The 17,456-nt window shown below is 35.8% G+C and overlaps 1 protein-coding gene across 1 annotated transcript in view; it reads right to left on the bottom strand.

Annotated features, from left to right (window-relative positions):
* The window catches only part of LUZP2 (leucine zipper protein 2), a 198,991-nt gene that overhangs the window by 90,657 nt on the left and 90,878 nt on the right, over positions 1-17,456 (bottom strand). The window contains exons 3-5 of the mRNA XM_075163293.1: positions 16,706-16,776; positions 13,491-13,572; positions 6,405-6,467 (exon numbers count right to left, since the gene is read on the bottom strand). Of these exons, the coding sequence (XP_075019394.1) occupies positions 6,405-6,467; positions 13,491-13,572; positions 16,706-16,776 (216 nt within the window). The remainder of the gene's footprint in view (positions 1-6,404; positions 6,468-13,490; positions 13,573-16,705; positions 16,777-17,456) is intronic.

A 17,456-nucleotide genomic window follows, 5' to 3' on the forward strand; every position in this document is an offset into this window, starting at 1 on the left:
AGTAGTTCATGACTATAAATCTGATTCTTTAAACCCTGGCTCTAGATTTAAAGAATGAGTGAAGAATCCAAAAGTATGGTGGCCTCTATGAGAGGGGGGTCCAGACATAGCAGATCCATCATATTCCTTTAACTGATGCTCTGATTCTGATTTTCACTCAACAGCAATGGAGAAAACGTGCCCTACACTCCTGGGTCTACAAGATCAGGAAAACAAAACTTTCAAATACAAAAGCTTATTCTAACATTCACTGCAGTTGTTACTGTGTCACTATAAATATACCTCGCTGACAGTCTTGATGCAGTAGGATTTGTTTTCCGTATGATCTCATTTACTGTCCCCTAAGAGCCCTTTTCAACAGATTAAACTGCGTTTCCACCTTTTCCTTATCATTTTCAGTGAAAAAACCTCATAGAACAATTTTAAGCAAATTATTTTTTGAAATAGGACTTTTTTTACTTCAAAACAAGGTGTAATCAACCAAGAAACAACACTGAATTCAAAGCCCTTTAGCGGAATGATATCTGAAGCTGCTCCTGTACTCTTCCTGCTCATTCATCGTTCCCTGGGTAGTGCCCCTGCCTCTGACACTTGTGGATGTTTTCTTCTGAATTGTAGAACCAATGCAGTACCCAAAGAGGGAACAGGACTTTACCCAATTTTCTTCTCAGGAGAACAGGCTTTTATACTTAGAAAAAAAAGTTAGTTTTATCTGCAGAGTACGGAGAGTGAAGAACTACAATGTCCTCCTTTATAGAATAGTATCACCTTACAGTCTCAAAGCCTTAAAATTTCATTTCTGCTTCACTAAGGGAGGCTTCTTTTTTCTTTTCCCCGCCATAATTCAATGCAATTCCATTGAATTCACCCTGCAGGGCATGAAATTCCCAATGGATCAGGTGAGACTTTAAACTGCTGTGACTATACCTTTTATTAGTGCAGCTAAGCACAGAGACATTGGAGAAAATTCTGTTTTAGGATGATTTACTCGACACTAAAGCTATAACCACAATTTATACACGAATAGAGCAAAAGTATTGTTTACAAGGTAGTTATTTAAAACTGTGCTTCTTAGCAAAAAGAACACATATTACTGAGAGCTACAGTCAAATTCATTTTCCACTCCTGGTTTACTTTGTATTGCCTGTACTACTATACATCTTTTATGTAATTCATGTTTTTCAAAGTTCTGCCACAGCCTAAACAGCAAAGAAATATATTGCCCGATATAAACCACTGGATCAACTTTATAAATAGATGGGATTGTTGTAAATCTGTAGAGATATTAACACACCTTAATGTAGGTATACACAGAGATATTGTAATGCGCTTTGCCCAAAGATAGTATGACATGCTAGACAGTCATTTCTTATCTATCAAAAGGAATTAAATGGTTTAAATAAGAGCAAACTTTTTTTTTTATACACACTTCTAAGTCGAATGTGAGGCAACTATAGCGTCCATGTCACAAAGTTGAATAACATTTCACTACCTTTCAGTAGAGAATATACACCATTTATTAACTTTTAGGGAAAATTCCCGACTCATTTATCTCAAGGAAATCGCATGTAAGTGTACATCAGCTAGGACACTTACCTTTAACTGAAGATGGCTTTTATAGGTGTTCCAGTAGGAAATGAATAACAAACTAACAAAATGTACAACACACATCAATGCAGAAAAGACATTCGTTTAAGAAATTAATTCATCACATATATGCATATTCAGAGTTGCACCCAAAATGATCGGTTCTGAATGCCAAATAGCAATTGTTAAGACCCGTGATTTTTCTGATATAAACCAGGGTTAACACAGCATCCTGCTTTAGCTTCATTTTCAGCACAGTTTTGGCATCATTTTCCACAACTGATATATGACTGACATGGTAGAAGTGAGCTGCTCCCTCGTACAGGCCACCTCCAAAAGTGAAAATTTTCAAAGTATTTCATACACATTCTGTTTTAGTCTACATTTTTGCCACGCTTCTTAGATCCACCGGTGCTTCTGAATTTCCAAACCTTTCGGTTTCTTTGAGAAACTTCTCAAAACAAGAGCTTATCTGTTTACATGTCAATCCTGTATTAGACTACATTAACACAATCCACACGATATTACAGCTGGAAGTCTGACAGATTTTTTCTGGTATTGCAGGAAGCACTTAGAGACCTCTAAAAAAGACAGGCATTTTAGACACATAATCCCTATGCGTTGTATCTGGCGTTTTTTTTCCTCCACACCAGAGGCTATTTTTGTTGTTAACAGTTTTTTTCCAAAGCCTTGAATAGCCTGAAAATTGCCTTTCTGTACGATGTCCTCTCCTCATACGCTACATCACAGCTGCTGCATTCAGTTGGAAGGCTGTTGTTGTCTATTCCTATCTCTGAATTGCAAAGTTGAATGGCAGTAGGGCATGTGCTGAAAGAACAGAACTAAATAGGGAATTATTTTTACAGTTGCGGAAGAGCCTAAGATTGCAAAATCCACAATTTGCCAAAACAAACTGAGGGTGAATGTGATATTTGAAAGGACAAAAGTAGCTATGAAAGGAATTCCATTTTCATTATCTGTCTCTATATATCTGTATGCAGATAGCACTTTTTAAAAATATATATAAAATGCTGCCAATTATTTAAATATATAGCATATCCAATCTTACAAACAAGATTTTTAAAAGCATACTGTATATTCAGTGATTGGAAGCAGGACCTAGATAACATAATGTTTCCTCAAAATCATACCATTTAAATTCAGTTGAATCTTTGTCAAAATATGAAGTCCTTAATGAAACCCTCAAAAACAATTACTGAAATTGCAGAAAAACTTGTATTAGTAGACTTACTTTTAGGGAACTGGCAAACATAGTATAGAAGTGTAATAGAAAGTCATTAGGTAGGTATAGCTATTGGTTCCTTTTCCACACAGTAGCTGATGCACAGAAGGACTAAGCAATGCTCTCAAACCAAATTTCTCTCAAGGCAAGTTTTATTTGACTGAGCCAAGAAGAGAATGCTGGAGCTTCTGATTTCCAGGGCATGCTAGGACCATATTGTTTCTTTAACCGCAAGTACTATTCTGTGCTTCCTCCTAAAGTAAGTGCAAAATAAACAGTGCCCACAATCTTTTCCTACAGCTCTTGCAACATCTTGCAAGTTGACAACATAAAAAAATGGAAATATCTCAGGTAATTTGATTAAATTAAAAACAAACAAAAAGGACATCACTTGTGCAGACATTTCCAGTATTTATCTATGTGAACGTGTTTTGATATAGTAGTAATAAAATAATTGCAGATACATCACCTTTTTCCTGCTTTTTTTTTTTAGCCACATATCATTGCTGCTCTGAAATATTTAGGTGCGCAAAACCGTTGTATCTTGGGGAGGGGGGCATTTGGGTGGGTGCGGGGGGTAGGGAGGAAACAGGCATTTATCACTTCTCATGCAATTTTGAAAACTTAGAAGACCAAATCTTTATTGCATTTTTTCTAGACCTCATTTCCTCTTTGCTGCATATGATATGAAGTCTCCTCCCTTTAGTTATGTCTTTGTTATTATACTCCTCCTGAAAGATATAATCCTTTTATTCCCACATCAAGTTTGAAACATTTGTAGAAAGTACTGGAAAGTTCCGTAGTTCCATTTAGAGCATCTAGACATTAATTCACTAATTCCCTAGAGAAGAATGTGGCTTTTTTCTTCTGCTCCGTAAAACTTCCCCCCACACACCTTTTTAATTTTATGACTTAAAAGAGATGAGTAATACAAATCAGACAGATCTTCTTGAATAATTCCAGGAACATTTGAGTGATAGTTAACTCCTATGTAATTCGGACATATGGAGGAGGAAGGGGAAGCAGGTGAGCTAGACTGGAACACGCATCAGGTGTGAATTTAGCGCCAGACATTTGCAATGTGACTGAAAGAAGCTACACAGAGTAAATGACTGCAGCCAGCCCTGCAGCTCCCAAGAAAAGACATTATTCTGGTTTGTTCTCAAGGGTTTCCTCGGGCTGAGTTCAAGAGGAACTAATGGCAGACTGTTCGCAACTGCTAACGAAGTGCAATAACAGGTACTACTGTGGCAGGACAGCAACACACACACATTCAATCTCATGAAAGAGTATTATGTATAAACAAGGCAAATAGTAACAAATTCTGAAAGGAACAGTCAAATGACCAAAAACCATACAAACTGCCCAGAAGCTGTTAAAAGAAAATGCTGTATTAGAAGCCTCTAAATCCTTGAATGACTCTATAAAGCTAAGAAGGCTACAGAGGAGCAACCTCAGAATTTAGAAAAACTTGCTCAAGGGAGGAGGAACAGGAAAGGACATTAAAAAAAAAAAAAATTCAATTTAAACATAACCAGTGAAGTAAGAGGGAATTTGACAGTGTAAGAAGTTGTGGAGGTATCTGATATCAAAAAAGGATTTAGAGAAATTAAGGGACAGCAGGTTCATAAAAATACGCTACAGGGAATAGACAGGGACACATCTTCTAACATCCCAAACCCAGTGATTACAGATGCTTTAGGAAGTGTGGCAGGCTCACATGCTCTGCCCTAATAGCGTTTGCTATTGCCATTGTCACAGACAAGATACTGAGATTGATGGACAATCGAGCGTTTCCTATGTTCTTGTAATTCAAAAGATAGGAGGAGTCACACTACTGTGCCACACCCAGAGTGCCACCCACCAGATCATGGTGACTCCTGCGGTTTGCCACTGGCCTGCATTTATTTCTCATGCACCTTCACTGATCTCAGGTACCCCAGAATTTCACCTGACTTCCCTTTTATTTTTTTCCTAAGAGGAAGAGAGAAACACAGATGTAAAATGTGTGTGAATTGGTACATTTGTGGGTATCCAAGTCAACGTACCTATGTTTTGAATTGAAGGAACGTTGATTCAATTGCCCTTCTTAATTCTTAATTGCCCATTCATTTTAGGTAGTGATGGACATGTTTAGTCACACTGACACACAATTGGAAACATAAAATTGTAGGTATGCAAATTAGATGTTTCTCTGAAAGGCCCCGTGATAGGCCTAAAACACTTGCAACATCGGTACATTCAATTTACCCAGTCAGTTCTTGCAACTTCAGACAGGAACGTATCAGGAAATAAAATGTTGCTGAATTACTCCATCTTTAAATTGAGAAACAAATACTTTTGGTGCCAAAAAGAAAGATTTCTTTCAAAGCAGATTTTCTAAAATGTGCTATAAATACACTAAATATTACAGAAAGTCTACTGACCTACCTAAGAAAATTATTAGCAGTCAGATGGTTTGAATGTTGACTAATGTAGTACTTATTTGTGTGCAATAAAAGACAGGATTTTTTATGGCTGGTCAACAGGATCGGACTGATATGATTTATTAGAATTAACAGGCTCAATTGCAAAGCATCCAATGATCACAGGTGGGAAAAGAAAGCCAGGCAGATGTGACTGTAGATGAAGACAACTGAGAACATGGCTTAAATAACGTGAGCAACTGAAATAGACAATATTTCCTTTGTGAGTTAAAAAGTAATGTGCACTTTTTTCAGATTGACCATATATAGAGACTCTCATAGACCAAAGACATCAGAGATCACTGTTTAAATAAGTGCTTAAAGGAGATCAAGTTTTCATACACATCAAACTCAAAATAGTTTAGAAGAGCAAAGTGTAAGAATTGAACAGAACAGATAAAGACAAGAAGCCTGCTTGAAAAGAGAACAAGAGAGTATCTGAATAAAATATTTTCAAGTGCAAAGTTCTTTGCAAAATGAAGCAACGGAAAGGGAAACTATATCCTGATTTAGACAAATTGTTTGGGGAGAAAAAGATAGGGAGGGAAAAAATATGATGCTGCTCAATTGTCTTAAGTTTTTATTCCAAGATCAAATTTCAAAATAAATTCAATTTAATACTAACAAAACTTAAATAAAACATGCTTTATGGGTTTTTTGGGATCAATTTGGGCTTAGTATTCATACACATAAAGCTTAAGAAAACATTTTAGGAATGTGGGTTTTTTAAATTTTATTAAGAATCTCAATTCTGAGATTGTATTTCCTTTCTCCTCCTCTTGCTGTTTATTTTTAAAGCAGGTAATAATACTGTGAATAAAGTTTCACTGTCCATCAATAATCTATAGAACTGAATTAAGTATTCCTTTCTGAAAAAGCACAACTCATAAGTACAGCAAAAGTGTACTATGGACCTATGCACCAGTAGCAAGGAGTCAACAGTTGTATTCAGTAAAATACTATTTCTAAATGCACACCGTCATTTTTGTTTGCTTTTGTGTTTAGAGTATCTTTCTGCTACAACACCACGTGTTTTACATATGAAGCCAAACCATAATCTCTTTCAGTGTAAACTCTGAATGGAGATGACAATTAAATGTTTCTCTTACCTCATTTTGGAGGTCACGGATCATTTTGCTCTTCCTTTCCATTTCAGTCTTCAGAAAGTTAATCTACAAGTTTAAAGAAATGTTGAGTGTGAGTTGCTGAAATGTACCTAAACATCAGTTTAACCATTAATTATTTTTTTACTCAACTCACAGCTTTGGAAATAAAAAACCCCACAAACTACCTTACATCTGTTTCTAGCAATGAGTTATCTTAGAAAACTTCTGCTTATATACCAAACTGGTATAGGCCACAGTTATTTGCTAAATCTACAAACATTTAACATGATATTTACTAGAAAACTTATAATCAACAGAAGAAAATCACTGTACGTAAATAGGCTTACTTTACTTTTGCACCAGTAGATAGCATTTATTTTTCGCAATTAAGTCCCATGTGATCTGCAGAGAACTAAGGATTTTTACAACAATATTAACTGATTTAATGATCTAAATTTTTTTTAACCCTTTAAGAACACAACAGCTATCATAGTAGGTTTCTAACACAGTTGTTTGATTTGAATGCTACAGTACTGCTACTCTACTAATGAGATAAACCCCTTGATTCCGATCAGACTCACCTGTGGAATAAAGTGTATTATATGTGAAAACGTTCAAATCTGGTCTTTAGTTCCTATTTAACTCAATGACTTGCCTTGGAAAGTAGATATTCCAATCTTAATTTACTCAAACACAGTTTAAAAGACTGTTTTTACAAATCGGTCTAAGTTTCTTTCAGGACTGAGCTTTCCTTCTGGTTTATGGAATGTAATGGGAGAAAGGAGGATGTAATTATAACAACTAGGATTAAGAGAACACGTTCCTTTCACTTTGAAGGAGGATGCTCTTGGATACCTTAATTAGCAAAATACTCATCCCTGTACAGCCAATGCTCCACGCCGCATTCTCTCCGCCATTGATACAAAAGCCTACCTACGTTCATGGAAACTACAGTTCATCTGACATTGCAGCAGACTTGTTAAGAAAAACAAAACCTCTGTAAGAAAACAGATTTAGATTATAGAGACATTGACCTAGACATTAATGGTTTGGATGTCATGCAGATAAAAAATGACAGTGAATCTGCATGATATGACAGCTGTTCTTAGAATCATGTCCACACTCAAGTAGACAGATGTCAGTAATTTAAAAACCATCACCAGACTTGACATCACCCTCATCTGAGGGGTGATCAAAAGAGAAGTCAGAGAACACTATCATCATTTAAGACAGAAAAGTAGGTAGAGGGTCCGTGAGACAAGTGCCAAATGACAGGCATAAATGTTACTTCTTCTGCAAGCTCTTCCAAAATTTTGTCTAAGTGGTTTGGTTGTGGAAATACTAACTACACATCCAGCTACCACTGAGGGTGATGTTTTAACAGAAGATGAATATATTCAGCACTTGTCTGGCAATCACGTCCACAAACAGTGAAATTTAGTCCATACTTACTGTATAATAAATATGAAGATTTTGCACAACAATAAATAAAGGTCACAATCAAAATATGAGACCAGGATTAACTGGGGAGGACAAAAAAAAGCCTATTCACATGGTGGGTTTTGGTTTTTCAGCTGTTCAAAAGATTTGCCAGCTACTATTAAATACTGATAAAAATAATATACTGACCTTCGTTAAAGAGTGTTCCCTTTCTCAAGAAAGTTTCCCTAACTCTCAAGAGAATATTAATATTCCTTCAAAGCACTTCACTTCTAAATCTGAATATATATGAAATAATTAAAGAGATATAATACCAAAATTATTGTCTGTGTGCTCTCTACACATAGCCTGTAAGTATTAGCTTGGATCTTCTAGTGGAGAGATATTTACGACACCGGAGTACTGTTAATTTAACCAGCAATCTATGTTAGTTAAACCAGTAATTTTTGTTAATTACTATTCATATATACATGCATCTGATATCACCGATATGGACATCTTAAATAGTGCAAACTTACTGTTTTAGCTTATCTGAATAATTAAAAAAAAAAAAATTAAGTCCCTTTCTTTTTTAAAAATAATACCAATATTAATTAAAAAGTCATTCATTTTTGCTTTCATATTATAACAGCATTTTTAAAGCGCTTCTACTAAATCTCTAACAGTTGAAGAGCCACTTAGTCACAAAGTATAGCTATAGAGAGCTACATAGGAGGGATTTATATGGCTCGGCTACTGGAACTAATATAGAGATAACCATTTAAGTGCATCTATGTCTATAATTTCATGCTTTAAGGCAGATCGGTCTGTATCAGACCATTCGCATGATGCTTTTAGTCAGTCCCAAGGACAAGGCATACCATTTTCCAGAAGAGATGTAAAAATTCTACTTTCAGTCACCAAATCCTGATAGCATAATAAACAAGAAGGGACATTTATACCCAGCTCTAAATTAAAAGGCACAGAAACTGAAAAATTGAAACTAAGAAATTTTCTACACCTCTTCCTCCTTTCTACCCACTCCTTGTTCTTGTTTGACATTCACCTCTTTCCAAATGTTGGCTGCCTTTAACTACTATCTAGCTGTAATTATGAAAATACATAATGAAAATATATTGTTCTGAGGCTGAACTTTGCAATATTAAGCAAGGACACTGCTTCTGTCTCCTAGAGACAGACATCCAAGGTACTCAGAGCTTTGTGTGTTTCAGAGCTCATTATGTTTACTAAAGGCAACAGCTTCCATCCAGTGGCCTTTACTCACAGCAGTCTGTGACCTTGAAATGTTCAAATTAAATTTTCCCCCACTGAAATACAGAATGCTTTTAGCAGATGGCAGTGATCTAATTCTATGAGTCAGACAATAGTTAGTTATTCACTACAGACGAAGAATGGAAGAATACCAATATAGCACCATTACCACACAGTCAAAGCTGAGCTGTACGCTTATTTGCTTACCTCCAGACTTCTTCTATCTTGCTCAGGACTAAGACATGCGCAATTAAGATGGGATTGGAATACACTGATTAACACCTAACTATTTTGGCAATATCTGGAAAACCTAATGTCCTCAATATTAATTTTCATGGTGTAGGAGTTGACTCCAAAAGCCAGAGAGAACTGGTTAAGGGCTATTACCTAAAACTGAGGAAATACTCTTACCTTTGGGAAAAAAGTGCTATACAAAGTGTTAAATACTTCTATATGCAAACCTAAATATATTTTTACCTACTAGGGTCTCTGAGATGAATGTAACTTTTAAGCTGTAAGTTATATTTTAATTAGTAAAACAGTGTTTTGTCAGAGACATTTAGAACTTTAGGACCTGTCCTAAGGGCTGTTACTAAATAAAATAAATATATTTGAAGTGAAATGGACATCTGATCGTTTTATTAAAAATATCGGAGGCATGAGTTTGAGATAGTTCTTAAGATTCTTGTTTGGTGGTGGATATCTCCGAATTAAATTTCCCATATTCTTTTATTACTAAGAAAAACCCTACTGATTTCAAAATAACCATATTGTTTATTGTTTATTTTTACAAGTCATGCATAATGTGTTATTTATTTTGCATTTTTCATTGTAAACACTGAGCAACTGGGAAAAAGGAGTTTACACAGACATATTTTCTCCTTTATTTTGACAGACTGCACTATAATTGTATTGTCAAACAATTCCATCACCATGGCTTTTTAAAAATTGTTAGCATAATATAAAATACCAACAGGAACAAAATGTAAAATGCAGACTAAGCTTAGTCTACTTAGCCAAACTATTTTTGAGTATTTCCATTTCCTTCTTTTTCTCCCTCATCCAGAGCTATCCAGCTCTTTTTATACACTTTAATTGCAGTTAATGGGAAACAACTTTGCAAACCTCAAGGTCGCTTCCTAAAAAAAATGACTATTTCTTAAGACACAAGAAGTTAGCATGAAGCACAGTCAAGTGAAGAGCCCTTCTCCAAAAAGCTCTAAGAGCTTGTTAACTTAACAAGCAGAGATACAGAATCACTACTTACCCTATTTATTCAAATTCACTGGAAAAAAAAACACTTTCAAGTTACAGGTGTCATTTGCCCTCTGCCTCTTTGTTAACAAAATTAGTCCATGTTTCCTAATCCTGTTTCCGGAAGAAGTGGTTCCACTTCACATTCAAACATATAGCTTGACATTATCAATAATTTTTTTCACTGCGTAACAACCTATTATAAATTGCTTAGGTATTTGGTATTAAATGCAGACCAAAAAGCTCTGTCAACCTTTATCGATTGTAAAGAGGACAACAGGTCCTCATGTTGGAATTATGGCTTACACATTTTATATACATGTTGAATACCTAAACCCAGTATGATGCTTCTGAACAACAAGCTTTCTCTATTTAAGAAATAATTTTTGATATATAAATAATCCATAGTTTAGTGTGAGATGGTCTGTAGAGAAGCTCTCTCCCAACCCAAGGCTTTCTGGAAGACTGTATTTGACCTTGAACTTTGCAACATAGGACTACTCTAAAATTTAAACCATCCTCATCATAACTAGTATTCCTCTGCACATTTTACCATCACAGATAGAGCAGATGAAACAAGAGGCATAAATTTATCCGAGGTCTGCCATATATTTTCTAGAAAGGACCTATTCCAAGACGGACTGCCGCTGTTCTTCATATGTTAGTGCTACAGACGCAGAAGACAAAAGACCCAGAAAGGGAGTTGCTCACTCCTGCCCAGGTCAGTCCTCAGTTTAACTAATACTGTGAAGGACAGGAATATCTTTATACCTCAATTTTGTTTCCTCAAGCCTGAGTTTCTGCTTCTACCCTCAGAAAGTTGTTACTACCTAGCAGCAGCTCCACTGGCTGCTCTCTGAGAGGCTGTACCCACCAACGCTTCAGCAGATCCTCAGAACGGCAACTTTTTAGCTGCCTACCATTCTTGGCTTCTCTAGTCTTAAAGGGCCAAAAAAATGGATACGCGTGCACAATAACGTTGATCACATTGTTTCTGATGAATCGCTTGTGCAACCGATAGTGAAGAGTCTTGCCATACATTGCACAAGATGTGGATGCAAAGTGTAATGTATTGCTGTGGCGTCTCCTTTGTTCTTTCAGTTTAGTCAGAGTCCTTGAATACTTTCCAGGTTATTTTTCATGTAATTTGACTTAATTCTTGTAAATTCTTACTTACGCTTTTGCATTTACCTAATAAAGAACACCTTCAGGCAGGTGTTCCCTGCTGAATATATTCAGCCAACTAACATACCATAAGCATTGTACTACGCCTCCTTGGCAAGGGCAGAAAAGAAATATGTATTTCCAACCCTCCTCCAGTGTTTTATTCATGTGGCTTGAGAAATTTAATTCTATTCTTATTTACTCTGATGAAAATCAAGATTTACTTCACTAAATCCTGTAAAATAAAATGTGCTTAAATTGGATTAGAAACAAGACTCACAATTCATTAAATTAGAATTAAACTCAAGCTCCCATCCTCTCGCTAGGCTTGTCTCAAAATACCTAGACCTTCTTTCATAGCGTTCATATTGCTTTCAGAAAAACATGAAACACGTGGAGAATCCAGGTGTAAAGTAACCCTGTGTGACAATAATAATATTTATTTCCATTTCTATTGCAGCTTTCATCTGAGGATCCTGAAGCACTTTTTGAATATTCATTCAGTCTCACTGTATCGGTGAGCTTCATTATGTACATTGTACACTGAGGCATAAAGAAATAAATGTCACAAACCAAGGACACAGTTCTGCTTTCCTTAAAATCAGTGGCAAATTTAATATTCTATTATGGGCAAGTTTTAGAATACAGGCTCAAGAATTCAGTTTCTCTAACCAGCTGACAACACTCCAAGCCAAGTTCTGTTAGAAAGTCAGAGGGGTTTTTCCTGGTTTCTGCACTAGGTAATATTTTTGCTTACAGTTAACAGTAGACTTTGCTTGACTTGTGTAGAACAAATCCTGTGCTCTTCCCCAGTGCTAGGGTGTGGACTGAATTTACACAAGGCACTGCTGCTCAAGTTAAAAAAAGCGATGTATCACAAAGAACAACAGAGCCAGTAATCCACTCACTACATCTGAGATTTAGTTAACCCACAGCTGAATTAGCCTTGAGTAACAAAATCTAATACAGCAATTAAATAACGAAATATGTTTTCTGCCTTTAATTTGTAGGACTAGAATTCATTGTGCTGATAAAGCTAGTAGGAATGTGTCCACGCACCTGGAAAAAGACAACTTTTGACCAGCATGTTTCTGAGTACTTAGCAGTGAAGACTAGGTTCTCGTTTTTTCTTATTTCAGGACAATATATCTTGCCTCAGTAAAAAAACATCTTAAACAGTGCAGATATTTTATAAATCCTTCTAGCAGATTGTTTTCAACTCTAGAGTTAGAATCACAGAACATTTGAGGTTTGAAGGGACCTCTGGAGATTATCTAGTCAACTTGTGCTCAGTGGTAGCAGTGTTATAGGACTACTACTAACCTACATAGGAAAAATTTCCTTTTTACATCTTAGAATTAAACAGAAAACATGATGCTACTTTTTTTTTTCTGCAACAGCAAAATGTGGCTATTTATGCACCGCAGTATTACAGTGCCACACAAAAATCCAACCAATTGTACAATTTATCCAGAAAGAGAACTTCATTAAAGCATGAAATCTCCATGGGACTTAATACCTTCCTATAGCGATAATTAGATCTACTATGGTCAAAATCAGACACTCTACTATGATTCTATGATTTTATTTTGTTGCTGAAAATCAGTAGTGATTCCAAAAAAGTCAATAGATGTATAACAGTGTACATTGGTACAGATGAGACATGAGGGTCCATAAAGATTAATTCATCAGAGAAAGGACTTAGGTCCAAGTCTCCAGGCCCACATCTCCAAAAGTGTATACACACACCTAAATCCCACAGGAATTAGTGAAGACGGGGATCTTAGCAGCACTTTTGAACATACAAACTTCTTTCAGTTCCTTTCTTCTGAAGTTTGTAGAGTAATAACACATACTTGAAATCCAAGTTTTTTACATGCAAAGTTATTGAGCTAATGACAAATTCTCAAGGCAGAAGGATTAAAAAAAAGACAGAAGAAACAAACAAAAATAATGAAAGAAGAACAGGGAATCACTCACAGTAGCCTGCTGCTTTTCTGCTTTCTCAGTTGCTTCATTAAGCTGCTTTTGAAAGGCCTCCTGGAGAGATTTCATTTCTTCCCTAGTTTGTTGAAAACACAGAACACAAACTTCATCACAAGTGTCCATTAAGAAATAATTCTTCAGATTCAAGAAAAGGCACCTTTAATTATTCAGAGTAACAGACAGATGTCCTGCGTCTATGAGTCTTGCTAATAAAATCATAATGACCCCATGAACTATAGTGCCAACAGAAGACAAAAATTAGCTATGATGGAAATTGGCCACCTTTTACATCTACTGAGTAGCCTGCTGTGCAAAACATCTGCCAGTGTATAATTTCTAGCAAAAAGGATTGGCATCAAAAAAGTGAGGAAAGTGGGCTACTGAAAACACACCAAAATGGAACCACATTATTACCAATAAGAACGAGTTTATACCTGCTTTAAAATAAATAAAAAAATAATGCTCTGATAAAATTCAACCTTCGCCTGGCTCTTTCTGGAGACAAGCAACAAAAAATTCAGTAGAAGATTCTGGCATACAACCGGATAAGAAAAAAAAAAAAAAAAGAGAGGATAATTGTTTGGATCAAGCTTTATTTGGATCAAAAAAACCCCCTTTGCATTACTGATGCAGTCAGAGAATTTCTTCAAATTGCAAGAATTGCAGCGGGCTGAGATCCTCTGCTGGCCATCTCTTTCTACCCACAGCATGGGACACACTTTGGAGCTGTGGCAAAGTAGAAGAGTGACATATTTCAGAACACCTGCAGAGCTTTTTCAGGGCTGTTGCTAGCATGAATAAACCTTCACAGAAGACCATAATAGAACTGGATTTACACACATAATAATTTAGCCCAGTGAAAACTAAACTGGAATGGAAACCATCTAGTTCATACAAGAACAGAACTTGTGAGCTGCTGGATCATCTTTCTTGTTAGCCGATTACTACTTTTAGCAATTTTGGGAACACTAGTACAGAACAGATTTACTTGAAATAGTGATTGAGAGCATGAAACCAATGCACCATCAGCACAATACAGCTCTCTTATCGTACAAACAGATGCGATCATTTCAAAGTGCTGATGGTGCACAGAAAGAACAAAACTTGAGGCATCATAGTAAGCGACGATGTTTTACTTGCAATTTGGGAAGTACTGAAGAACTCATACAAAAGGAATTAAAAAAATATCTAATTTGAAGTCAGCAGAACTACATCTACTTACGCAAGCTGAGATTCTAGCGCTCTAAACTTTACTGTACCATCCATCATTGCAGAGAATAATCAAAGTAGTGCTCACAGACCAAACGCAGCTCACGTTTATCCAAAAAAAGAAGATCATAAGATTAATATTGGGATATATTTTGAATTTTGGTTCAAATACAATAGATTTAAGCATAACAGTACGTTCACTGTTCTTCACTTACTCCACATGAAGTACAGCCTGAGGCTCTTGGTAAATAAACTGTGACCCTTCCTTAGTGAAATTCTATGGGGGAGATCCCCTGGCGCATTTTTAACACCTCCTTCTTACATTGAACTTCCACACCTCCCTGGAAGTGAAATCCAGTAAGCCTGTAAACAGCTGTCAAGGACCTGCAGTAGCTCCAAGGCATTTTCTTGGAGTATATTGTAAAAGCCTTTTCTTTTCTGAAGGAGGTGAGGGCTGCTCAGCAGCACACTGCATATTGCACCGATCCAGGGTCTCTCTCTGGGAACTGCTGCTGTGCAGTATACTCAGTAGCGGAATCCCTTAGAAGCAAAAGTCTACGTGTACTTTTGGGTGGACCTTGAGAGACTTTAAGGGGCTGATTTAAGGAGGAGATTAGGAAGAATACTTGTAGCATGTAGTAAAATTTTCCCTTAGCAGACTCAATTTTCCCATTTGCAACTAAGATCTATTTACCAAATAGTCCATTAATACTTTTAATAATTATTTCATTTCTCTCTATTTCATAAAAGCTGCACAACAATCAAACCACTACAAAAACACATTCATGTATGAAGGATGGTGTCCGTGACAAGGGCAGCTATGATGCTGAGACACATACCTTCAGTTGAACCCAAGCCATATAAGTGTTCAAATAGGACATTAGCTGAAGATTTGCTTTCATCTTTAATAGATTTATCTGGAATACCTGAAAGATCCTTATGTATCTGACCGTTCCCTATCAAAGTAAAAATGAGAATTTCTGTGGTATTGTATTATGGATCTTATTTGTTGTATATTAAAGAACTGAAGGTCATTTTATCACAAGCTTTCTCTACAGCAATGCAATTTCATATGTACTGCTGTTAAATAAAATATGAGCAGTAAGATGGCCGTGGATTTAAGTATTGCATTTCTAACAATGAAAGAAGTATGAACTTTATTAAGTTTTTAAATATTTTTTTTCTAAGGAAAAATATGAAATATAGATGCATTCATTATATAATATTGTTTCAGCAAAAGCGATCCCTACATTAGTTATGTTTTCTTGTTATTAAAACTGTATTGACGTTGTTATTTGCCAGTCTGAATTCCAAGAATTAAGAGAAGTAGAATGATGAGAGTTACTTGCAACAAAGTACTAGGGGACTTCAGACTAAGGACTAGGCTGGGAACTTGCATTCCCAGCCATGGAAACTCATTATTTCTTAAATGCTCAATGAATAATATGAAGTGAATACTTCTCTCCTCCTAGCTGCCTTCCTCACGGATATTCAGTGCAAGTATTCCTACATTTGTACAATGACTAGTGATTTTGAGTATCTACATGCGTGAATATTTAATTAAGAGGCCTGAATAAATATATAATATCATCTCCAAATTCAGAGATTGAGATACTCTAATAATTTAATTAACTGGGCATTACCATCCACGAGTCATTTTCTACAACTTCTGAATTTATTCTTTTTAAGAGAAAACTTCATGACTAAACCTTCCTGGGAAATTCAAAGCCCCCTTCTGTAGCAGATATCTCACTGTAGCATTTTAATATCTTTTCCTAACATATGTCAATACCAGCTAATGCTTAATAATAAATTTAAATAATAAATAATAATAAACTTCCCAAAATAGTATTCCTACCCTTATTTTACTGTTATAATCAGCAGACTCTGGAATACAGACAGTGGTGTTGATAGATTAAAGTGAAAGGAAAGATGGAATTTCCTAGTCTGACAGTTTCCAGTCTGAAAACGGAAGGAGAAGGGAGGAGGTGGGGTCTTACCTTTGCTTTTGGCCCAGTTCCAGAAGTTTCTGCACATCAGTTTTGGCTGATGCTTCATCATTTTTCAAAGACTGATAGCAAAGGAAGAAATCTATTACCAAAGAGATCTTTAATGTGATTCATCTGTGAAATGATTAATTTGGTCCTCTTTCATAAAATGCTCCTGGTGAATTACAGATATTACCGCTTGTGAGATACGGAGGAATAGCCTGACTTTTCTTTTACCATCACTCAGCACAGCTGTTTTTCAAATATTAAATGACAGCTGATCAAATAAGTAGATTTAGAAAGAAACAAATGACTAAAAGCATTAAGATTGTATGACAAAGATAAGTGTGTATATACAGAAGATAATTCTACAGCTTTTTGCCTATATCTGGATCTCTGCTGTGTTGAGTCTAAAATAACTTATAATTTTGTCGAGTATTACATTCAACTGTGTTGCATAAGAAATCCCATTCTCAAATAACTTTGTTACAAGGAGAAGCACATTTCTCTAAAAAGAATAAAACACCTACAATAACAGAGAATGCTAAAGCACTCAAAAAAAAAAAAGAGGAGAAAAGATTCAACAGGCTCAATGGTTCACATTAATTAGAACAACTTCACATAAATTAGAACCAGAAAAGTCTGAAATATAAGATGATATAATAATATAATATAGCACAGTATTGAGACACAGTACCAGCATTCTCCTGTGAACAGATATAGGGATGCTACTCCTTATACTTTCCCCATCTAGCTTACATCA

The sequence above is a fragment of the Calonectris borealis genome, chromosome 14 (assembly GCF_964195595.1).
Source record: "Calonectris borealis chromosome 14, bCalBor7.hap1.2, whole genome shotgun sequence".
Classification (NCBI taxonomy): Eukaryota; Metazoa; Chordata; class Aves; order Procellariiformes; family Procellariidae; genus Calonectris; species Calonectris borealis.